General features: G+C 35.6%; 1 protein-coding gene across 1 annotated transcript in view; it reads left to right on the forward strand.

Annotated features, from left to right (window-relative positions):
• Positions 1 to 501: 501 nt before the first annotated feature.
• LOC145293081 (metal cation symporter ZIP8-like) overlaps positions 502 to 27,320 on the forward strand; it is a 93,226-nt gene continuing 66,407 nt past the window's right edge. The window contains exon 1 of the mRNA XM_080139431.1: positions 502 to 1,584. Coding sequence (XP_079995557.1) covers positions 1,174 to 1,584 — 411 coding nt within the window. The 5' untranslated portion in view covers positions 502 to 1,173. The remainder of the gene's footprint in view (positions 1,585 to 27,320) is intronic.

Genomic DNA, 27,320 nt, shown 5'->3' on the forward strand with positions numbered 1-27,320 from the left:
ACAAAGAATTAGAAAAACCGATTTTTACAAAAGAACTATGAAATCGTGTCACTCCATAATAACATAAACTGGAATGATGATCTCCGTCATTCCAGTAGTCATAGGATCACCTGGACCCATGAAAAACAATTTTTAAAAACTACCAGGCAAATATACCCGGTGAACCAAGTGTAAGAGAGATTCGAACAATTGCGCTTGAAAGGATGATTAGAATACGAAAAATAAAAAATCTGTCGGCTGGAGTTTTTGAAATAGCGGGCACTGTCAAGTATCCGGTAGGATGCCCTATCCAAAAACAAATAGATAAAAAAAGAACGATAGTCCACTTTTTTCTTATAAAAGGATGGTTGCGACCCGAATGCGTTTTTTCACACACTACGAAAATGTTGAAGTCTCTTATCAGGGGAAGTAAACTTTACACTTTGTATCAAGTCAGCGTAGCACATGGATTTTCTTTATGTTTTTTTTTGTGTTAATATTTGTCTCGTGTGCACGATAATCAGTTTGTGCTTTATTTGCCGTTGAACACGTGTTTATTTTTGCTCCGTGATAAATACATATAATTCAATTAACGACATAACGCTATTTTAACGCGACAAAATCTAGAAACCCGAGAAAAGTATCCGATCTAAAAAAGACAGAAAAAAACCCCAAACAAACAAAAAAACAAACAAAAAACAAACAAACAAAAAACAAACAAACAAAAAACAAACACAAAACAACAACAACAAAAACAACAACATCATCATCAACAACAACAACAACATCAACAACAACAAAAAGAGCACAAGCATAAACAAAAAACTTAAAAAAAACGAAACAAAACAAAAAACAACAAAAAGAGCATAAGCATAGACAAAAAACTTAAAAAAAAACAGCAAAAAGCACGAGCATAAACAAAAAAGTTAAAAAAAAACAAGTTAAAAAACAGCAAAAACAACAAAAAAGCACAAAAAGTAAAAAGAAAAAAAAAAACAACAAAAAAGCACAAGTAGAGACAAAAAAGTTAAAAAAAAAAGCAAAAGCAAACTATCTAACTCTTTATTTTCCTTGAATTTGTACCCTTAAAAACAACTGGACACAAACGGAGCTACGAAACAACACAACCAAGTTACAGACTACACCATACACATATATTCATATAACCATTTCTCTCCCATCTTCACAATACAAATGTCTTGTAGATACCGTTTCCGGCTTCCTAGTCTTCACCACGTTTTTATAGCATTTCTTGCGCTGTCGATTCTCACCTGTTGTGTATCAACCAGTTACTTGGACGCTGCTCATCGTCGCGCGTCTGTATATGTAGACGCCCTCGTGTCGAGATATGGCAGCCGAGATAAACACACTCTAAGCGCCGAAGGAATACAGAAACTCGTAGATCGCATCGAGTTCGGACAGGGGAAACATTGTCATGGCGACAATTCTAAAAACGAGGATTGCACGATTTTCTTTTCGGATGAGGAGGAAGAGATTACAAAGGACGAAATCGGCCGAGAAACTGCACTCGAGAGTGGACCGGGTCAACCATCTTCCCTGGGCAAGCTTTGTAACGAATCCCAGTTCTTGTGTGCGGCTACAAAGGTAAGACTGTGGCACTTCTGCATGTCAGTGACATGAGGCGAATGTGTGTATTTTAGTTTCAAGAATTGCTGACAGATGTCGCTTGTTAGCCAAAGAAGAAGGGTTGATATAACTCTTCCTTTTCTAAAAGTTCGTTCAAACTAAAATTATATTTTGATACATTTTTATATAACCGTACTGTACAAAATGAAACCCTAAAAATTTATTCTTAAACCTTTATAAACGTTTCATGTTTTTAAAATTATATTTTGATTCATTTTCATATAACCTTACTGTAAAAAACAAAACAAAAACAAAAACAAAAACAAACAATTCTAAAAACAATCTATAAATGTTTCATGTTTTAATCATATTTTTTATTTTTTATTTAAAGTTATGAATCACCCATTGAATTGAATTAGTACATTAAAATTATATTTTCATACATTTTTTTATACAATAAATGTTTCGATTTTCATATATGTTTGTGTTATTTATTTCGTTATTATATATTTTTGCGTTATCGTAAACACTTGTTAATATTTAAGGCTCATATAATGGCCGACGCTAGACATCATTTCTCTTTCGAAGAGCAGGGGTCGATAACTCGTCTCTGTTGCTGATATGTCACTGTCCTGCAGAAGTGTCGAAAATGGTTCACCTTTTACACAGGGCATGATGCAACATTCGTAATTATCAACAAGTTTCCGTTTTGATAACCTACACTCGACACAAAAATCAACAATCTATGCCGTTCCTGAAATAGCCATTGACTGCGGTATGTTGCTGGTCATATGCAATTCTAGGTAGCCAACTCTCTCAATCTTCCCCTTCTCTCTTTGAGATGATTGAGAAGAGAAGATTATCATGCACACGAGACAAACATTAATAAACAAAAAGCATCCCCCACACACATGCACTGACTTGATATAAAAGGTTGTTTACTTTCCCTGATAAGAGACTTCAATATTTTCAAAATGTATGAAAAAAAACAAAAAAACAAAAACAAAACAAAACAAAAAAACCCCCCCCAAAACAAAAAAAAAAAACAAAAAAACGCATTCGGGCCGCAATCATCATTTTATAAGAAACAAAGAAAAGTATTATCGTTCTTTTTTTCTTATCTTTTCTATTAAAAAACTTTTTTTTCTGGGGATGGGACATTCTACCAGATACCTGACAGTACCCGCTATTTCAGAGACTCCAACCGAGAGATTATTTATTTTTAGTATTATAGCCATCTTTTTAAGCACAATTGTTTGAATCTCTCTTGCACTTTGTTCATCGGGTGTATTTGCCAGGTAGTTTTTTTTTTAATTCTTTTTCATGTGTTCAGGTGCTCTTATGGAACGGACGGAGATTTTCCTAAAATTCCAGTTTATGTTATTATGGAGTGACACGATTTCATGGCTCTTCTTTTATTTTTAATCTGTTTTTCTAATTTTTCGTTTTATCAAAGGACATCTTACACACATGTTTACACAGTCATCCTACCCTCTAAAATTAAGTACTAATCGTCTTCGGCGCGTGAACTTATGAATGTCGATAGGGCTATCCAGTCACTTTTTGCAGACTATAGTGCTCCTATTCAGGGGCGCTGGCTTTTTAATCCCACTTTTTGACTCTTGTATCTAATATTCCCGCAATGGGAGACACATAATCCCCAACATGCCTGATTTTATTTTAATTGTTTTTGGTTTCCCCATTATCTTTTAGCATCAGCAACTCACACGTAACACAACGCAAAAAAAAAACCCCAAAAAAAACAAAACAAAACAAAACAAAAAAACAAAACGGCCAGCATCAATAGTGAAGCTTACAAGATTCGAACACGGCACACCGAGTCACCAGTCTGCGCTCGTACTAATTTAATCATCGCCCTTTTATTTATTTGCTCGTATGCTTAACAGCTAAGCAACCAGTTTTAGGCTAGTGCTACTAGATCAGGTTGTCTGAAGATATTGGCTTCCTGAGACGAAATGCACCTAACATTGATGCTTTTTGTTTTTCTACTTCATTTCTGCAAAACCATAATAAAAAACGACCCACCTTTTCCCCCCTTTTCCTTCTTCTCATTTCCTCTTTCCCTTTCTATCTCCCTCACTTCCTGACTGGTGGTCCTGGATATGACCTTAAACTATATCCGATGGTGAAGCCCCAGCTTGCGGGCTTTGGGGAATGTGGAGCCACCCTTTAATTACTATTGCTCCCAGGTCCACTCTGACCCGGAGTGGTAGTACCTGTTAGGGTCCCAACTATGGGTTAAATAGAAACCGACTTGAAAAAAAAAAATATATATTCTATTAAAAAACATTTCTTCAAAATCACTGGATTTGGCATTAAATAACCTGAAAAGGGTTGATATGCAGTAAAACAAACACAACCAACCAACCAATCCTGACTGGTTTCCCAACTTAAAATGTACCAAACATTAATAATGTAACCCCCTGTCCTTCTCTCATTACAAAACTCATTCATGCTCTGCAGGGCAGGGAACAAAAACAATAAAATCCATTATAAAACAACCAAACCAAACCAAACACTACAAACTAGCGATTGGAGATACAAAAAGTTTAAAGAATAAAAACCTTCTACAAAATAGCTGGATGCAACATGAATACTATTTCCAAAATAACTGGAATTGGCATTAAATAACCAGAAAAAGGTTGATATGCCGTAAAACCAAACCAAACCAAGGGTTATAGCCTAGTGTTATATAGAGCACTGCCGGGGGATGCCAAGTAACTTGGCCGATTATTATTATTATTATTATTATTATGACCGTTGCCGATGTTAGAAAAGTAGAATGCTTAGAAAATAAGTATTGAGTCGAAAGGTATTTTTACAGATAAAATATTTATATTAGAAATACGTATCAGAAATGCTAACATGAAATGTTAAAACACAAACAATAGCGATGATTTAGTGATGACATCAGGTAATCTCAATACTACGTGTACTAATGACGTAATGTATAGTTTATAAAAGACACGTACAGTTGTAGTTTAGAGTTGCGAGTCAGACAGGAAAAGTCAGACAATTTAGTACGAAAGATATCGTCTCCGCGTTTTGGAAGCTGGGAAAAACGCGACTGTAGCATAGTGTAGAAAGTTGCAACGTCTGGCAACACCGATAAGAAATAATGATTCATGAAATAAATTTTTAATCCGGCCCGCGGATTTCTTGTGGAAAACGTTAAAATATTCAGAAAAAAAAAGAAAAAGAAAAGAAGAAAAAAGGAAATGTGTGAAAAAGATTTGTTTTAAAAATTAGGTTTTGGAGAACCAGTTTCATTAAAAAGCAAAACTAATAAGCAAAATAGTATAAAACACAGTCAGGTCATTTTCCTTTTATTTTAGCACTCGTTGCTTTCAAAAGTACACAATATGCCCCCTTTCTCAGTTTGAAAACCTTGGAGGCCCCTAACCTAGGAGGATGATATAACGACGTTTAAAATTCGTTTACAATGATCATCTAAGAAATTATTTACAATGACCGACTAGAAAAAATTATTTACAATTACCGTCTAACATCTTATAGTCTAAAAAAAACAAAAAAAACAAAAAAAAAAAAAAACTGACAACATTCCCACGACATTCGCACGACTTCTTAAATTCGGCATTTTCCCTTTGCTACTAAACACCCGACACCCTATTCTTTCCAATTCGTTCTTCTTAACGCAACTCATCATCTTTACGTTCATCGTCGGGCAATGTCCGAGGCATCCCTCTGATCCACATTGGAGCATGCCTCTCTTAAACAGCTAATTTATGATACCGTGTGCGATAGTCTGCACATCGGCACCGCAGTGATACCCAGCATCCTGTACATAACTCCACGTGTATAGGTTGTCTTATGTTTTGGCAAGCTTCACTCAAGCCTGGTTAAGTGTTACCCACTCTTTCTGGGGGGAGTTCAGAGCCTGGTGAAGTGTGTTCTTTTCGTGTCGGAAGAGCCTTGTTGTTGTCTTTGACTAATTCATTTCACTAACGCAGGCGGAAGGACGCGGGTTTTGTTTACCCGAAGCTTTTTGGCAGTGGCAAAGCTCTTGCGGGATGATAGTCGCCGCAGCATCTCTTGGTATCAAAATAGGGGATGATGATTGTTGTTGCTCTGCTTGTCACGCTCTGCCTTCGCTATCGACTCTCGATGAATCTGCGGCAGAGCGATTCCGAACATCCTGTAGACAGATGGCAAGTTGGTCAATTTCAGGTTGCCGGTAATTGTCTGTCCTTCATGCTTTGTGGAGCTCGACATCAACCGTTGCAGCATTAGCAGATCGAGTCCATGCTGCTGCACAGCGATTGAGTATCACTGTACTAAAGCTAACAGGCGTAACGTCTGTGCCTCGACCACTAAGAGCTGTTAACAAAGGTCGCGAGTTGATTCATTTATAGTCTAAGTAATCTAAGTATCTGTAAAAGTGAGAATGTGTGTGTGTATGTGAGGACACTTCTCAACCTATATACTCAACGAATTTTTGATCTACAGACTTGGAATTTGGTATAAAGGGTATTCAGACACGTGGGAAACTTTTAATAGGTTTTCATCCGGGAAAAGGGCTGCTAAGGAGTAACAATTGGTACGTGGGGGGTCATCGGATTTTTATTTGTTTGTCAACTGTTTCATGAATGCGCATACGTATGCGCGAATCGGTCACATGACATATTGCTTATATTAAGAATAAGTAGGTTTGAAAACACTTTTTAAAGAATGTGTCAAGCTGGTCTAATGGTTATCGTATTTGTTTTTTTTAGGTTTGGTTTCGATCTCAGCTTTTTTACTTACAAGATGTAAACTGCTTAGGAAAAAACATAATACTCGCATGCACATGTCTCAATTTCTTTCCGTTTTTTACTTTATTTTTTAAAAGGAATTTAACATTCCGCTTAATACCGGGCAATGCCGGGTACATGCATATAAACGATTCCCTGTGCTAGCGTCCGTCGGGAATCTCGTCTGAGTTTATTTCTAAATATTAATGGTATTATTTCAGCATGGTCTATAAACTGCTGAAGTACTAAAGTGTATTTGATTATTTATTTATTTAAAATAATTTCTTTTTAAAAATAACTACTCAATTCACCTTTCCATTCGTTTTCTTTAGTAATGACTGCATACTGAATGCGTATTTTACGACCGGGCAATGTCGGGCGGCCTGCTAGTGCATTTATATTCTTAAACGACAGTAAAACAGGAATGCAACGTCGGAGTTGGAGTTTATTATTCTTTTGATTTTTGCTTGGTTTTCCTGGATTCCATGATAAGAATTCACCTGGTCTGGTGGAATATCACACTTAGTACAGTTACTTGAAGTAATATCACTAGGAGAAGAGGTACTCGTGTGAGCTAGTCTGTAAGCATTTAGAGGGGGTCTTAGTTGGGCCTTGAATGCTATGCTAATTTTACGAGGGTAGTTCCAAAAGTAAGACCTCCTATTTTTTTAACTAAAAAAACTAAAACATTGAAGAGCTACGGAAACGAGAGTATAGGGATTGGATTTAGGAGCTTGTCGAGTTAGTCGGGGGTATTTATCTCGAGGGGGAGCATTTTATTAAAATATTTAATCTAAAAAAAAAAAAGAAATAATTGACAGCACTCCCACGACATTTGCATGACTTCTTAAATTCGGCGTGCCCCCTTTGCTGCCAAACAGTCGACTCCCTCTTTTCTCTAGTTCATTCTTTTTTAACGCAATTCATTCATATGCAAATTAATGCATTTATATTTTAAACCACACATCGTTTACAATGACCGTCTAATTAATAATTAATAAAACCACACATCGTTTACAATGACCGTCTAAAAATTCTGTACAATCACCGAATTGCTTACATGATCAATTATAAATAGTTTACATTGCTCGTTTACAAATTCGTTTATGACGACCATCTAAAAATTGTTTACCGTAGCTGTCTAGAAAAAAGCGTTTACAATAATCGTTTACAAAAATCGTTTACAATGATCGACTAAAATCGTTTACAATGACCATCTAAATAATAATTGTCTAAAAATCGTTTACAATGACCACCTAAAAATCGTTTACAATGATCGCTAATAAATAGGCACCAATAATCGTTTACAAACATCGTTTACAATGACCATCTAAATAATAATCGTCTAAAAGTCGTTTGGCGTCTTTTGCTAAAAATCATTACCCTCTAAAATCGTTTATAATGACCATCTAAATAATAATCGTCTAAAATCGTTTGCAATGACCATCTAAAAATAGCTTACAATAACCGCTAATAAATAGTCACCAAAGATCGTTTACAATGACCATCTAAAAATTGTTTACCATAACTGTCTTAAAAATCGTTTACAATGACCGTCTAAAAATTCTGTACAATCACCGAATTGCTTACATGATCAATTATAAATAGTTTACATTGCTCGTTTACAAATTCGTTTATGACGACCATCTAAAAATTGTTTACCGTAGCTGTCTAGAAAAAAGCGTTTACAATAATCGTTTACAAAAATCGTTTACAATGATCGACTAAAATCGTTTACAATGACCATCTAAATAATAATTGTCTAAAAATCGTTTACAATGACCACCTAAAAATCGTTTACAATGATCGCTAATAAATAGGCACCAATAATCGTTTACAAACATCGTTTACAATGACCATCTAAATAATAATCGTCTAAAAGTCGTTTGGCGTCTTTTGCTAAAAATCATTACCCTCTAAAATCGTTTATAATGACCATCTAAATAATAATCGTCTAAAATCGTTTGCAATGACCATCTAAAAATAGCTTACAATAACCGCTAATAAATAGTCACCAAAGATCGTTTACAATGACCATCTAAAAATTGTTTACCATAACTGTCTTAAAAATCGTTTACAATGACCGTCTAAAAATTCTGTACAATCACCGAATTGCTTACATGATCAATTATAAATAGTTTATATTGCTCGTTTACAAATTCGTTTATGACGACCATCTAAAATTGTTTACCACAGCTGTCTAGAAAAAAGCGTTTACAATAATCGTTTACAAAAATCGTTTACAATGATCGACTAAAATCGTTTACAATGACCATCTAAATAATAATTGTCTAAAAATCGTTTACAATGACCACCTAAAAATCGTTTACAATGACCGCTAATAAATAGGCACCAATAATCGTTTACAAAAATCGTTTACAATGATCGACTAAAATCGTTTACAATGACCATCTAAATAATAATTGTCTAAAAATCGTTTACAATGACCACCTAAAAATCGTTTACAATGACCGCTAATAAATAGGCACCAATAATCGTTTACAAAAATCGTTTACAAAAATCGTTTACAATGACCGCTAATAAATAGGCACCAATAATCGTTTACAAAAATCGTTTAGAATGACCGCTAATAAATAGGCACCAATAATCGTTTACAAAAATCGTTTACAATGATCGCTAATAAATAGGCACCAATGGTCGTTTACAAACATCGTTTACAATGCCCATCTAAATAATAATCGTCTAAAAATCGTTTGGCGTCTTTTGCTAAAAATCATTACCCTCTAAAATCGTTTATAATGACCATCTAAATAATAATCGTCTAAAATCGTTTGCAATGACCATCTAAAAATAGCTTACAATGGCCGCTAATAAATAGTCACCAATGATTGTTTACAATGACTATCTAAAAATTGTTTACCATAACTGTCTGAAAAATCGTTTACAACAATCGTCTAAAAATTGTTTACAATGGCCGTCTAAAAATCATTTACAATAACTGTTTATAAATAGCTTACTATGGTTGTTTACAAATTCGTTTACAACGACCATCTAAAATTGTTTACTATTGCTGTATAGAAAAATTGTTTATAATAATCGTCTAAAAATTGTTTACAGTGACCGTCTAAAAATCGTTTACAATTAGCGTCTACAAAAATCGTTTACAATGGCCATCTAAAAATTGTTTACTATAGTTGTCTAGAAAAAATCGTTTACAATAATCGTCTAAAAATTGTTTACATGACCGTCTAAAAATCGTTTATAATGACCATCTACAAGAAATCGTTTAAATAGATCGGTTGCAAAATATTGTTTATATTTGTTGCTTGCATAGAATTCTTAAGTAATTTAGTAATCATAGACGATTAATTACCTACAGCGTATCGTTTGCAATGGTCGTTTACAATCACTCGAAAAGAATCGCTCGCAATAATCATTCATAATTTACCGTTTTGTATGCTGACCGTTTTCAATTACAGCTTAGAAACGTTTAAAATACATTTTGCTTTTAATAAGAGAACAGCTAAAAGAATCAACAAGCCACATGAATCAACAAACCAAATATTTAAAGCAGCAAACAATAGCGAAGCGATTTGATAGTGTAAGCAACGGGCAAATGTTTAATTGAGAAAATTTTTACGGGCACTGATTCGTGCCGAGTCGAAACAGTACTGTATGTTGATGACTATATATATATATATATATATATATATATATATATATATATATATATATATATATATATATATATATATATATATAACTAGCAGAGAAACCCGACGTTGCCCGGGATTGAATCACGATCAACTAATGTTTCACCCTCCCATATTTTTATTACCATCGAAATCGGTGAAATAGCCCATTTTTTCAACCAAATCAATCGATTGCCTGCTCTAGTTGGGAACCTATCGCGGTGCACAGGGAGGAAGCTTCATATGCCTCCCTCCAGTGAGTTAGTCCACAATGCATTGCAGTCTTCATTGCACTGTAGAGAACCTACTGTTGATTTTTATAAAAAGTATTATATATACTTTGGTACTCAAGAAAGGTATTCATCGAGCTTGGATTTTTGAAAAAAAATTTAAAAAAATGTTTTTAATATAAAAAAATATTAATGAAAAAAAATTAATCAATTAAGATTGGTATAGACAAATTGAGTAACGTTTCAAGTAAATTAGTAACCTATATATATATATATATATATATATATATATATATATATATATTTATATATATATAGATGTATACCAAAATCTCTGGCCTCGATGGAGGGGAGACTAACAAACTTGCTGCTATGGTTTCAAATGACCTGAAATAACAGCAAGGGGAGACTTGATTCCAAACATTTCTTATATGTTATATATTCCTTCTTTTGGAAATAGGGTACGATTATGAATAGCCCCAGTATAAAATAATCCTCGTACACTGTGAAATTTACTTTATGTATGAAAACCAAATAAGCTTCGAGCTTTTTTGCTTCGTTGTCTTCCGTGTGGCTTTTCCAGGCCACACACACACACACACACACACACACACACACACACACACACACACACACACACACACACACACACACGGGTGCTTTCTTCTTTGATTATTACATTCAACTCTACACTATATTTATTTATTTCTGTCGCCTGACGAGAAACTTTTGTTTTTTTTATGAATCAATTGTCCGAAAGAAGATTAGTATGTCCAGTGTAGCGACTATGTAATATTTGTCTATATAAATAAAAATACTATATATATATATATATATATATATATATATATATATATATATATATACTCGCATCGATGAAATCACAATAAAATAGACGCACACAAAAATTAAGCGTCATGTCAACATGGATTAATATCTTACAGCATCCGTCAACATAACTATAATGTCAAATTGTGCATGACGCGATAACATCGTTTGAATATAATTCGTGATTAATTAGTTCGTCTGATTATTGGTTTTGTGCAATTTATCATTGCTCAATTATTATGCAATGTTTTTGTAATATTCTGTTGGAACGATTCAGTGGATTTTGCGAATAAATCACACGAAACGTGCTTGTTATAAAATTTTTTGCTCCCCGATAAAAGGAGGTTGGACCTGTAAATTCACCCTTGGCCGTTCGTCCGTTCGCTTGTCCGCAGTTTTCTCAATAACTACGCCTTGACATTTTTGAAATTTTGCCCAAACATTAAACATGATATGAGTAAAAAAATAACTGAACGGATTTTCCGAGAAAACTCCCCCCCCCCGAGGATGCCTTTCGGGTTAAAATGGTTAAAATTGACACTTTTCTGCTTATTAAAAAAATTGATGCCTTGGATTTTTATAAAACTTTCTGAAAAGTTGTAACTAACTGATTTCTATATAATTTTGTTTGTCTATACTTCGCGATAACTCTTGGATGTGCCCCATGGGGCTCTTTTAGGGCTAATAAAAACACTCCATTTTTGGGACTATTTTACAATATTTGTCCAAAGTTTTCTGTGTATGTCTATTTAGCAGTTTTGCATGGTGCTGAACTCAAATGTAAATATGTTAAGCCGTTGGGGGACTTTTGGGGCTAAATAAGGGGGGCAAATGATGGACTTAGTAATTTCTTTTTTTTGCATGGCGCAGAACTAAAATTTACATATGTTAAGGCCTAAAACTGCACCGTTTGTTCATTTTACACTAGGATTTGACATCCCCTGGGGACTTTTGAGGCTAAATGGGGAGGGCAAATGCTGAACTTAGTCATTTTTTATGCCTCGTTCACTGTGCACTTACGGGGGGGGGCATGCATGCTTCACTTGTTTCCTATTTTAATTTAAAATTTTGCAAGAAGAAACCAGATCGATATTTCAGATAATCAGTATAAAGTTACTCAGTCGCAAATAGTAATGCAAGCAACGTTTGTGACACATGTAACCTTTGTGACACATGTAACGTTTGTGACACATGTAACGGCATCAAATGAGTTTGTTATTTTAAACGTATATATAATTCGCTTGCGAATTATATATACCCGCCGTGGTTCAAGACGCTAGCTAATCTAAACAACTTACATTTATTCGTTTTATTTGGATTCTTCAGACTACTGCTCTCATCTTGGCTATCATTTTCACACCGTTTCTCCGAAAATCTCCGACTTTCTTCAAATGTATCTTGTCCAACTCGAGAATTTTTCTGTCGGACTCGGGAATTTGGACCGTTTTTCGAACAGAAATCTGTATTTACTTCTCTTCCCATCAGCCATGACCGGATAGAGGTCTCAAGTAATTCGCAATTGTATTTTTCGGTCGCCCACACTGAGGATTAAACCTTCAGACCTCAGGAGAATATAACTTTTACAATTGATTTTTTCCAAGTCCTTTAACCATAACTACTGCGCCACGAGTCCTTGCGGACAGTTCTAGTACAAATTTTTGGGAGATTTAAACCGATTTCACTTTCTGACCTGTGGCGCAGTGGTTAGAGTACTTAGAAAAAGCTAATTGTAAAAGTGATAACCTCCTGAAGGGTGAAGGTTCAATTCTCAGCATGGGTGACCGAAATATATCAAATTCACATGCAGTCCTCCATCCGGTCAGGAGAAATTACGACGTTAGGCTTTAACACCAAGTATCCATCATATTATAAGACTGAGTGAGACACAAGGTCAGTTTTTATGTACTTCATCTTGATATAAATGAAATTTTTAGTGATTACAATTATCTGCGGTCAACCCCGTAAAGAAGGAGTCAAACGGCTTTGCGCAATAACGTGCCGAAACTGAAAACTAGATGAATTTGATAAATAAAACGAACTTTCCGTTTTTCTGTTTGTCCCCCATCGATTTAGGACCTGCATAATAGATTTCGTTAAAACTTAGCAGGTAGATAGGCTATAAACTAGGCAAGGTCAATCCAGAAGGTCACAAAAGATAAACAGAAATAAGGTCAGATAAGGTTGACCCCTCCCCCAATGTCTTATCTAATGGAAAGATTCAGGTTTTTTCTTGATGTTCGTAGACCCCTCCCTAAATCTCATCCATGCGGGTGTGTAGCAGGAGTCGATACTTGGAACTATATATTTTTTTTTGATCTTCATAAACGACTTCCCTGATGCAATCGCGTTTGAGATAGGTGTATTTTCTGAGGACCCTATACTCTGTTCTTGGTATGAGGAAGTCAAATGTAAGCACAAAGCAAAGTAATGGCTGTATCTATGAAAAATTACAACCAGGTTGTTCTTGATGTACGTATATCTTTTGAGTTGTGGCAATTTTAGTTTCAGAAAAGGAGAGAAATCTTGTTCCAAACAAAATGGTAGTATCAATCCAGAGATGCTTTGAATAGTAAAAACTTGCAGACGAAAAATCGAAAAATAGAGTTTCTAGTAGGTAGACAATAGGAAGAAGTCCTGTGACAAAGAGCAAAGTTCCTTCCCGAGCGAAGACAAAAGTTAAGTGTAAGAATTCACAAGTGATTCATTATATTGCATGAAGTGCTTCCGGTTTCTGATTGGTAGGTTCTTATACTCCCTATTTACAAATAGAACCTTCCAATTTTTGTAATCCTACTTCCTCATCTTTTAATGTTGGAGGATGAGTGTCCTTACTGCCTCCGTTGTTTGGAGATTTGGGTAGAAAGTACTAAAGAATCCGTTCTTGATAATCAGCCCGACAGGTGAGAGGTCAGAAACTGGCCTAGTACCTATCGGACTGAGGTATGCCGCCTGTGTTTTACATAAGAGGTCCACCCTTCCAGGCTTTGCCATCCGACTTTCGTGTGGAGTAAGTTTATTGCTTGTTGTCTGAGGCGCCCGTGTCGGGTAATGTCGACAGGGATACTCAAGCAATTTTTGATAGGCCACTCGTTTATTGGCGCTACCTTGACATTCTTCACCTTCCGACATTGTGTCACATCTTCAGGTGAGCAACAAGTAAATATTTACCTTCTCATTATTTTTAATGAAGGAGAATAAGTCTCCTTGCTTCTTCAGTTGTTTGGAGACTTGGGTACAAAGTACCAGTCAAGAATCTGTTCCTGACAATCAGACCGACAGGTGCAGGGCCAGTCGGACTGAGGTACGCAGCCTAAGTATTACATCGGAGGTAATCTTTCTAGGCCTTGCCACCCGGCTTTCCAGTGGAGTCAGTTTATCATTTACTGTATGAGGCTTCGCTATCAGGGAATGCCCAATCAATTTTTACTAGGCCAAAGAGCTCCTTCTTTAGGGGTACTGACTTGATCACTCCACCTTCCGACCTTGTGTCACCTCATGTTGTGGTGGGAAGTATGTTAAATATCTGTCTTCCCTATTATTTTAATGCAGTAGGATTTGCCTTCTCACTGTTTCGGTTGCTTGGAGGCCTGAGTAGAAGTACCAGTCCAGATCTGTTCTCGACTTAGCTCGACAGGTGTGTTGCCAGAAACTGGCACAGTATTACCTAGGAGGTTCACCCATCCAGGCTTTGCCACTCGGCTTCCGGGTGGAGCAAGTTTGGTGCTTGTATTTTCATTCCATTTTATCTTTTGGGAGAGGCACTACCGTATAGGTATGATTTTCGGTCAAAGTATCTATTTATTTTTTCATGGCCATTTTCCATTCTTCACAATGTTCTGCATTAATTACTTCGTTAAAGCTTTTTGGCATATTTTCAATGGAATAGCAATAGTCGATTTGATAATCATTTATATTGTCAATCACAAAAAAATCGGGTTGCTTTCTATTTCTTTTGGGATATTTTTCGACTTAATTATCATCATCGTCATCATCATCATCATCATCATTATCATCATCATCATGGATACTCTCGTCTCCGTCGTCTTTATTGTCTTCATTTGTTTTAATAATTTGAGGAAATATAATTTCATCCTCCTCATATGACTGGGTTTCGTCTTTAAAATTAAACATGTCTGTGAATCGGATTCTTTTTATTTTATTTTTCTCTGGAAAAAATACTAAATTGGCTGGACTGTTTTTATCGTATCCAAGAAATATACCTCTATCGGTTTTAATATTTAATTTACTCGTTTTATCTATATATGCGAAGCAAGTTGAACCAAATATATGCATTCGGCTTAAATTAGTTTTTTTTTACCACAGAAAGCTTCATATGGGGTTTTAGATAGTGTTTTATTAAAGCACCTGTTGCGTATATAGGCAGCCGCCATAAGATCGTACGTCCAAAGGTTTTTGGGGAGTTTTGATTCAATGAGTAAATATCTTGCCATTTCAAAAATTTTCCACCATGCTCGTTCCGCAGTTCCGTTTTGGTGTGGCGATCTAGGAGCTGATTTTTCATGCTTGATACGATGGTTAATTAGTAAACGTTCAAAGTCTTTATTAGTGAATTCCGTACCGTTGTCAGAGCGAATACACTTTACTTCACCGTCGGGAGCCATGTCGGCTAAATATTTTTTAGTTGCTAGGAGAGTATCAGATTTGTTGTGTAAAAAGTAAACCATTATTAAACGTGAATGGTCATCTACGAAATTCAACACATATCTATAATGATCTCTGGCCATCGGTTCCACGAGACCGTTCAAGTCACAATGCACCATTGACAGGATTTTTTTTGGCCTTCTTGTCTGTTATCTTGCTTTGATAGTTTGTCATTTTCCCCTGCGTACAGACGTCGCAGTTGAAGCGTTAAATGTACATGAAAATAAGAATGTATGTTCGCTTACGGAGCTCTCCACATTTTTAATAGAGTCGCCATTTTGAGTCCTGTATCTACATTGGAAGCTCTTGTGATTAGGTCGTCCACAATTATAGCAAATAATCTTTGTACTTTTCTTACGAAGAAAATTGTTTTTGGCAAAGTTGCGATTTTATTCCCGGCATGGGTATAATTTAATTTTAGTGTTTTATGCGTTCATTTTTAAATCTCATGATATTTGTAGATTCGTTTTGTTCTGTGATCATTTTTTCAGTTTCCTCGTAACTTCTGAGTGCTACCTTGAATTGGCTAAAAGTCATGGGGTTTTCTTTCTGGGTTATGACGGTCGTAAATGGCTTGAAATCACTCGGTAATCCCTTAAGGACCATGGAAATTAACAGACTGTCGCTTATAACTTCACCAGACATTTTTAAAGAATTTGCAGCCGTTTCAGCTCTTATAATATAATCAGTAATGGTTTCGGCTTCCATTCGTTTCAGAGAGGCCAGTTCAGTATATAAAGAAATAATTTTGGGTTTTCCTTTCGATAAATAATGCTCTCTCAATATGTTCAATGCTTTGCAGCCATCGTCCAGGGCTTCTCTCATTACCAGTGATAGACTTCGGTCATCTAAGCACTGTATTAATTCCACAAAGACATTTGCGTTGTTTTCAATGAAGTCGGGGTCGTTTCTGTTTTCAGATTGTGCTTGAAGTATTTGTGTGGCTTTTGAATTCGTAGATACCCTAGAAATTTTACTTGCCACAATTCGAATTTTGATTCGGATCCATCGAAATAAAGACGCACGCTGGGCGCATAACCTCTGCGTAGTGTAAGCCATGTTTCATTTCAGAACAATTTCCGATGGTTCGTTGTTCTACAAGTCCTGGGAGTTGACTGGTTTGCAGTAGACAGTTCTCAAGTTGTAATCCACAGAGCAAAAGATTCTTGCCGTGTTGAAACGGAAAAAGCATATGCGAAATTGCCACAGAAAGGTTTAATATTTATGGAGCAATTCTGGTTTCTGATTGGTTGGTGGCAGAACGGGAATTAATTCGATTCGTCAGTTCCCAAGTTCCCAGCAGCATCGTTTATAAATAGAATTTCCCGACTATGCGGGGTCATACCCCATTATATTCCCAAATATTGTAACACTTACCATCCGAAGCGTATTACCGGAGAATATCGACGGTGATGCCTTGGCAATTTTTGCTAGGCGAGGGATCCCTTCCTTGAAGAGTGCTTGCTCGGCATTCACACCTTCCGATCTTGTGTCAGATCTTGCTTTGTTGAAAAGCAAGTTAATATTTACTCTCATGATTATTTTTAATATCGTAAGGTCGGTCTGCTCACTGCTACGGTCGCTTAGAAACCAGGGTAGAAATACCAGTTGCGAATTTGTTCTTGACAATCAGCTCGACAAGTGCGGGGCCAAGAACTGGACCAGTACCTGTCGAAATGAGGTACGCCGTCTAGGATGTTCTAGGTTTTGCCACCCGGCGTTCGGGTGGAGTAGGTTCATAGCTGAGGTCACGAAATGCCGACGGGGCTGCCTAGGTAATTTTTTAGAAATAGAATAAGACCAAAAATGAATGGTCACATATGATGTTACCAAGAAAGAAGCGAGAAGCCTGCTATCATATATATATATATATATATATATATATATATATATATATATATATATATATATATATATATATACGTATATATATATATACGTATATATATATATATATATATATATATATATATATATATATACATATTTACAGGCCTATCTGATGAAATATCTAATTGAATGTGTTCTGTGTATTCATATAGATGCGCTAAGTTGTTCTCGTTTATTTTAAAGAACTGAAACTTAAATAAAATTATTTATTCAAATAAATGTCCAGAGAGGCATGGGGAAATCTCTCTCTCTCTATATATATAAGGCAAAATGTGTGTGTGTGTGTGTGTGTGTGTGTGTGTGTGTGTGTGGATGTGTGCGTCTTTGTGTGTCTCACAAAAAATTTCGACACAGGCGACGGATTTTCACAAGATCGGTATCATTTTGAAGCTCAAACCTTCGGGCGACAAATATCGAAAAATTGACTGAAAACATTAATTCCTTTACCTTCAACGGGACACTTTCCTACAGGGAGGGGGTAGCAAAAAATCGTTCCTTCATGACAAGATAGCCAAATACGCATACGCAAAGAAAGTTGCTTTCTTGAATTGGTTTAAAGTTTATAAAAACCGACCATATTTCGCTGACGCGCTCTTAGCTAAGTGGGTAAAGGACCGGCGTCATTAGCGTAAGGTTGCAAGCTCTAACGGTGATATAATCTTATTTAATTTTTCGATTTTTAAAGTTTTAATATTGAAACAGGGTCTTTTTTCCATTACGTTCGCTGCTTTTTTTTGTTTTTGTTTTTCCGATTTTTTAAAAGAAGTTTTAATATCGTTCGCTTGCACGTTGTTTTTGCACGTCGTTCAGAGAGGACAGATGTTAGAAGGAAGGAGCACGATCACATTTTATCCGAGAATGTACCCGGAAATAAATATCGTTGCTACAAAAAAAAAAAGAAAAAAAAAAGAAAAAGAAAAGGAGTCTGTTACTTGCGACGTATTCTGCTACAATGTGTTCGGTCCCAGATGTCTACATGTCAATCCGTATATAAACGTGTATACTACGTTACACTAATTATTTTGTGTACTACGTTACACTAATTATTTTGTGTACTACGTTACACTAATTGTTAATCGTTTCACTACTAAACTATATCGTATGAATAAAAGCGCGTGAAAATGCATTGGTTTCATAAAGCTGAGAGTATCATGATACATTCGCAAACCATCACATCAAACAATCCGCCCGTCTCTCTATCGCCCATAGCTCTCTCCGCACACATAACACCTAACCCTGTTACTTTTCATATAAAACACTTATAAAAAGAATGCCTCTTTATTTGTTATGAGAAAGCAAACAGTAAATGTTGGACATATATAAAAAAAATTCACTAATAAACAATGAAAATAATTAACATTCAACTCAATTTTACGGGTTCAGTTATATTTTTCTTCACTAATTGCTAAATCTATATAAAGTGGAGTTTTTATTTTGTCTCGCTATTACATTGATATTAAAAGACCACCTTTTCTAATTAGAAATTATTAAACAAAACTTTCTGGGTTTGTATTACTGTACACATAGATTCGAAAAAGTTGTCAAAAAACAAATATAGAACAAATAAATGTTATCAAAGGCAAGATAAGTTACTTTTCTACCTAACTGGATATATTTTTTGTGTTTTTATTCAGTATAACATGTTTATTCAGCTCGAAAAACATGCAATGTTTACCGATGTATTGGAAAATTCAAAATGGCAGCCGACTGTCTCTCGGAGGGTACGTTTGGGAAAAGGTATTATAAATAATAAACTAGACAAAATACTGTTAGAAATTCGCTCAATATATGTTACCGTGACATAAGTTGACATATATTCGGTTGTTTTCTAACAGTATTTTGTCTAGTTTATTATTTATAATACCTTTTCCCAAACGTACCCTCTCCGAGAGACAGTCGGCTGCCATTTTGAATTTTCCAATACATCGGTAAACATTGCATGTTTTTCGAGCTGAATAAACATGTTATACTGAATAAAAACACAAAAAATATATCCAGTTAGGTAGAAAAGTAACTTATCTTGCCTTTGATAACATTTATTTGTTCTATATTTGTTTTTTGACAACTTTTTCGAATCTATGTGTACAGTAATACAAACCCAACTTTCTAATATACCAAGTTATGGATATGTCAGCGGCAAGTTGTAATAAAATTCTTAAGTTACTACAAAAATTGTCGAATTTTGGATTTAATCAGTTCGCCGCCATCTTTGTTACTCGCAATTACACTCAGGATCGTACTACACTCTGTTCAACGTAATGTCTCAACACTTAACAGGCTATGCGCCCAGCCATCGTCTTTTCTTTTACGGTTCGGAATCTAAATTCGAATTGTGGCAGGTAAAATTTCTGGGGTATCTAAGGATTCGAAAACTACACAAACTGATACAATCTCCAACAGAGAAGCCTAACGACCCCGAATTTCTCGAAAAGAACGCGACTGTTTTTGCAGAACTGATTCAATGCTCAGACGATATAAGTCTGTCTTTGATTATAAGAGACGCCTTGGATGATGGACGGAAAGCATTAAACATATTAAGAGAACATTATTTATCAAAAGGGAAACCGAAAATTATACCACTTTATACAGAACTAACGTCTATGAAACGTAACGAGGATGAAACTATTACCGACTACATTATAAGGGCACTTGTCATTTTTTTTTTAAAACACAAATTTAAGCTAAATTGGATGTAACTGTTTAAACAACCTATACCTCAATTGATTCACCTTTTATTCCCCTATAATTTTACCTGTTTATATTTAACTTTTAATTGAAGTATCCTAGTGTGCATGTCAATTTAAAAGAAATACTTTCAAATCAAGAAGAAAAAGAAAAATGGGAAATTGTTATTCAAATGTAACTTTAGAACATTAATGCAGCACAAATACAACAGGAACATATTGAACTAGTTATTATTTAGTAGCATAGCCCTTCTGCAATCTAAAAACCTGCAAAATTTTGAACATTCTCTTTAATTAGTCTGCGGCAATACTCCGGTGAAAGGGCATCCCACTTCTCATTAATTTTTGTCCAAAGTTCTTCCAGATTTGAAATTTTATCATTGCGTATCGTCCACGTCCGCGTTTCTTCTCCCTCCGTGTCATGGTGCAGCGAGAATTGCGTCGGATGGAGAATGGATGGTGGCTGAAGAAGGCTAGGGAGATCCAAAGCCATGCGGACCTTGGTGACACGCACGGTTTCTATGAGGAAGTAAAGCTGATCCATGGTTAAAGAGCGCAGTACCACTGATATGATTTTCGTTGCTCGTCTCCTCCAGGAGAAGTCTCGTGAACTGCATTGTTAGCTCTATTTTGTCTTCGTAGATCTAACGAAGGCATTCGACACTGTGAACTGTGAGTTGTTATGGAACATTTTCCGGAAGTTTCGTTTTCCTATTTTCTTCTTGGTCCCCAGCAATTTCAAACTGGCATGCGTGCTCGAGTTACCATGTCAGGTGCAGAATCGGACACTTTCGCCATGGATGTCGGCATGAAGCAGGGATGCGTCTTGGCTCCAGTCATTTTCAACATATTCTTGGTTGCCGTCACTTTGGTTTCGCGCCGCGACCTTCAAACTTTTGAAGTTGCTGTCTAGTAGCGTTTTGATGGCAGCCTCTTCAGCTTGAAACGTTTTCAGGCCATGACTAAAACCTCTGAAGAGCTCATCTTCGAATTACAGTATGCCGATTATGCTGCATTCCCTAACCATACCGCTAGCGGACTTCAACACAGTCTTGACGTAGTTTCCAACAGCTATCACCGAGCTAGCCTTCTTATTATCACCAAAACAGAAATCCTGCCAAACGTGTTTTCAACCCGCAATCTCAGGACCTACACAAGGGTCACTGTGTACCACGCTGTCGTCAAACCCACCCTCCTGTACGGTTCCAAGGCATGGGTTCTGTATCGCCATTACAGCTGCTGGAATCATTTCACATCAGACGACTACCGCAGATCCTCGGCCTCCAAGTTGTCCCATTCAGAGATTCGTAGGAGATCTGGAGTTGCCCCCCTAGAGTCACTCCTTCGATGATTGGGCCACATCATCAGGATACCCCCAAACAGATTACACCGAAGAGTTCTCTTCGGCGAGCTCACTCACGGCCGATGAAACGTCGGCTACCCGAAGAAACGGACAGGGACACCTGGCGCTCCACATGTGATAGCAGGATAGCTTTTTTTCAACAACGAGTATGAGCGAGCAGCTACGGAGCGTCGCACACTGAGACACTAACGAGCGGCGGCCAATCACCATCAAAACCCAAATCCTGTCTTCCTGTGCTCTATTTGTGAAAAGCAGTGTAGATCACGCACGGAGCTTCACAAGCATCAACAGAGTCAATCATAACAAAATGATGAAGAAGACATCGTCATCCACATGGATGGACTACCATAACTAACTAATAAAAAAACAATTTGTGTGTGTGTATGTGTGTGTATGAGTGTGTGTGTCTATGGGTGTGAGTTCATTCCCTATTGATTCGAAAACGGCTGGGCTAATTTTTATGAAATTTCACACGAAGGTACTTGATGTGCCTGGCAGTGTTTTTAGATAGGCTTTGTATCGGAATATATTCGATAAGTATCGATAATCGAAATAATCTGTTGAAAGAAGGAACAGGCGATTTTGAACAAAATTAACACCTTACACAGGCCAACACCACAATTTTATTTAAGAAGCTTTATTACCCCACAATTCGAAAGGCCCGACATATAAAATAAACAGTTGGTTCTTTGATATGACAGGGGCGCGTTTGAAATGTTTATGTTTAAAGCACAATTGCACCATGATAATTGACATTTGGATATTAAACTTAAATTCAAGCCGGTTTCATCACACAAGCAGTAAGGCCAGGCATAATAAATCAGCAGTAGATTATTTGATATGATAGGGCGTGTTCGAAATAGATTTGATAAAAAATGGGCGATTTCACCGTTTTCGATGACAATAAAAATATGAGAATATAAAACATTCGCTGATCATCATTCAATCCCGGATAACATCAGGTTCTCTCACTGCTAGTTTCGTATAAATAAACCTTGAAATACAGGGTGTGACTCTATCTATCTATCTATCTATCTATCTATCTATCTATCTATCTATCTATAAAATGAACTTTGTGTGCGCGCGCACGCGCGTGCGCGTGTGAGCTCGTTCCCTATGAACTCGAAAATGACTGAGCCGATGATTTTGAAATTTCATGCGAATGTACTTGATATATCTGGGAGTGTTCTCACATAGTTTTCTTTTTATCGGAATGCGTTTGATAAGTATCGAAAATCGATAATCGAAAAAATCCGATTAAAGAACGAAGTCCTATTTTGACTAAAGTCAACACTTTTATACAACCTAATATAACAAGTGCACTTTAGAAGTTTTATCACCACACAGGCAGAAAAGCGTAGCCTATCAAATCAACTGTATGTATCTTATGTAAGATAGGGGTGCGTTCGAAATGAATGTTTCCTTTTAGAGCACAATTGAACGATGATACTTGACCTTTGTACATTTAGTTTTAATTCAAGTGATTATGTAAAAATAATTTCATAAAATCAACAATTGGTTCTTTGATAAAGCAGAGGCGCGTTCGAAAGGAATGTTTCTGCTGAGAGCACAATTGAACCATGATGTTTGATTTTTATGTTTTAAACTTGAAGTGAAACCATTATTTACAGATTTATTATTATTATTATTATTATTATTATTATTATTATTATTATTATTATTATTGTTGCTGTTATTATTATTATTATTATTATTATTATTATTATTATTAATATTATTATTATTATTATTATTATTATTATTATTATTATTATTATTATTATTATTCATGGCGTATTTTATATTATTATTATTACTATTGTACTTCTTATTTTTATTATCATTATTATAACTAGTGGGACCTGTGGAAATTCCACAGAGGACTCATTCCTATGTAATATATTGATGTTGGCATTCTGTGGATGTTCAGTCCTGATATTATTATAGCTCTTTTGTTAAAACTGAAAAAGTATTTATCTAAGCTAGCAGGGACGCCCAGCATAAATAATTGAATTCATTCAAAACGTATAGCAAAAACAAAAACAAACAAAATAACATCTACGTAAATCGCGATATATCGAAACAGTCGTGCGAGGTGGTCCAGGGCTAAGAGTTCAGGATTCTTACCACGAGGTCCCGATTTCAAATCTCGCTAGATTCAGCCACTCTGATGAGTCGTAGACGACGAAACACATGTCAGTGGATAATTATATTTAATATATATATATATATATATATATATATATATATATATATATATATATATATATATATGCCGCTCCCCATTTGGGAGTGCCGAATTGGTCAAAGAGAAAATTATTCCCAACTCGCATTTAGGTAAAAATACTTTCGTATAAATAATTGAATTCATTCAAAACGTATCGCAAAAAAAAAAAAAAAAAAAACAACCCCCAAAAAACAAATAAAATGACATTTACGTAAATCGCGATATATCCAAACAGTCGTGTGAGTTGGTCCAGTGGTAAGAGTTCTCGCTAGATTCAGCCACTCTGATGAGTCGTAGACGACGAAACACGTGTCAGTGGATAAAAAAACTATATATATATATATATATATATATATATATATATATATATATATATATAATTTGAGTTCCTTCAGCTATAATCCAAACCGAAACTATAACTTATGAAAAATTCTTGATAAAATTATTTATAAAAAGAAATAGATGAATTAAGTGCCATCAGCTATAATCGAAACCTAAACCTAAACTTATAAAGAATTCTTGGTAAAATTATTGCAAGAAATGGAAGTCCATATCACAATTAAACGATAGTCACTCGGATAAAAGCGTGACAGACAAAATAAATAACGCACACTCTATACTATTAGTATCTAGATTATTGTTATTTAACTCACGAGTAGTAGTCACACATGCTACCATCAAAGATTTCTTTTTGGTAATAATTTGTTGTTCCTCATAGTCTGAGTGACAACGAGTCTCGCCAGTTTTCTAGTCTCCACCTCCTTTGATAACCTTTGGAGATGAATTTGTTATCGCAGTTGCCGCTTACCACTGATTTCCAGTTGGCGGTGACTTTTGACCTTCACTGAAATTTGAGTGGCAATAAACCTCCTCCTCCTCCTCTTCCTCCTCCTCGTTCTTCTTCTTCTTCTTCTTTTTCTTCTTCTTCTTCTTCTTCTTCTTCTTCTTATTATTATTATTATTAATATTATTATTATTATTAATATTATTATTATTATTTATAGTTTTAGTTGTAGTGGTAGTAGTGGAAGTAGTAGTGGCGGTAGTAGAAGTAGTGGTGGTAGTTTATTTTGACAACAGTGTATTCTCTTAATTCTTTAATTTGTTTTTATCACCAGTAAATTGAAGTAAATATTCATTCTTAACCCAGATATATTTCAACCTGCTAAGTTGTATCTTTCATCGTTGACCGATTTACTTCGTAGCTGACAGAATCGTATTGTTAAGTGTTTAGCTTGCTTTCCTGTATTCATCGACAGCTGACACACACACACACACACACACACACACACACACACACACACACGCACGCACGCACGCACGCACGCACGCACGCACGCACGCACGCACATTTTTCTTATATGTTTTTTTATTTTATTTTCTCATTCTTTATTTTATTCTTTATAGTTTATCTTGGATCCAAAAAAAATATTTTGATAAAAAATCTAATAGTTTTTTTATAAATGCAATTTTTAAATATGACGGCTTTGTGATTTTTCTAGTTCTATCTTATTTTTATTATCTGTAGATTTTATATATATTATATACATTTTTATTAATTGGTGTTATTGTTTTTATTTGCTCTGTTTCCCTTCTTTTTTTCTTTCTTTTTTCGGTATTATTATACAAACACCGTGACAGCGTTAGGGTTAGGGTTAGGATTAGGGTTAGGGTTAGGGTTAGGGTTTAGGGTTAGGGTTAGGGTTAGGGTTAGGTTTAGGTTTAGGGTTAGGGTTAGGGTCAGGGTTAGGGTTAGGGGTTAGGGTTAGGGTTAGGGGTAGGGTTAATTCGCTGTCACGGTGTTTGTATAGTTTTACCCTTTTTTCTTTCTTTTTTCCTTTCTTTTCCCATCTTTTTTTCTTTTCTTTTCTTTTGTCCTCTATTTTTTATCCTCGATGTCTTTCCTCTGCTTCTTTTTTTGACCTGTGGAAATTCCACAGCGGACTATTTCATATGTAATACATTTCTGTTGGAATTCTGTGGATGTTCAGCGTAAATGGAACCCCCTGATATTATTGTAGTTCTTTTGTTAAACCTACAAAAGTATTCATCTAAGCTAACTGGGACGCCCGGCGTAGCCCGGTCGTAAAATACACTTAAATATGATATTTTAATCCATGCAGATTTTGTATATATTATTATAGAGTCAATTTTCTATCGATTTTTATATATTATATATTATATATTATTTATGTGATTTAAAAAAAAAAATGACTCGGAGGCATGAGCTTGAATCGAAACCGAAACCAAAACTTCAGACGAAAAAAAACAAAAAAACAAAACATATTAGTTTAAAACTTTATTTTCCATGACTGTTTGTTGATAAAATTTTAAATAATCATTAATTTAAAACCTTTAGTAAAACTAAAATCTCTAGAATACTTTACACGAATAAGTTTTACGTTTGCGGAAATAAATGAACATTTTACATAATAATATACGTTAATCAAACCCTCTATACTTAGAAATTTAAAAAGAATCGTAATCAAAATCCGTAGTGTTTCGGAATCGGGAATTTAGGAGATAATCGGTAATTGTATCGGAATTGGGGGAAAATATTGGAATCGGGGTTCAGATTTAATCGGGGTTATTCAGTTATAAAAATGCTTTTAATTTGCTTAGGATTTTTATGTAGTCAGAATAAGTACGACTTGTGTTGCTCTCTTGTACGAGATATCCCCCGCCCCACCACTATCATCCCCACACACATTAGTGAAGCGGTTAAGAGATAAGGAAGAAAAGGAAAAGACGCAAGGGAAAAAAGAAGAAAAGAAAAAAAAAAGAAAGACAGAAAGAAAAAAGGGAAAGAGGATGAATGAAAAGGGGAAACCATAAATGATTTGTTCTAAGGTATGTCTTTCTCTATATTGAAGAAGTATACGATTGGTATTTACTGGAATTTGGGTGGGCCTAAGCTTCCCCAAAGTGTCAGCCCCCATCCGCATCTATCCAGTGGAGGTCTGGTAAGTGCTTTTACTCCTCGGTCTTTCTATCCTCCTTGACTCTTTGATTCTTTAGTGTAGTGCCAGCCGATACGGGCACTACATATTTTTTGAAAGGTAGGAGAGAAAGATGAGGTGAGAAGTGGAGGAAGAAGAACGGAGGAGGAAGGAAGGGAATAGCGAGGGGAGGGGAAATAGTCAGCCTACAACTTCGCATTTTCAGTTTTCTAGATTTTATTTTTATTTTACTTCCGTTGCGTTTTCTATATGACCAGTAAGCGTTCATTTTTCTTCTTATTTTACTCACTAGGAGTTCTCACACAAATCATCATCAAAGATTGCTCACTGACAACGACCAGTAGTGTTCCCTGGTGTCTGGGTGACACAGGTTTTCCCAAATTTCTTCTTCTTCTTCTTCTTCTTCTTCTTCTTCTTCTTCTTCTTCTTCTTCTTCTTCTTGGCTCACTAGGAGCTTTCACACAGGTCATCAAAGATCTCTTCTT

Source organism: Euprymna scolopes, chromosome 14, assembly GCF_053919585.1.
Source record: "Euprymna scolopes isolate OS-2025 chromosome 14, ASM5391958v1, whole genome shotgun sequence".
Taxonomy (NCBI): domain Eukaryota; kingdom Metazoa; phylum Mollusca; class Cephalopoda; order Sepiida; family Sepiolidae; genus Euprymna; species Euprymna scolopes.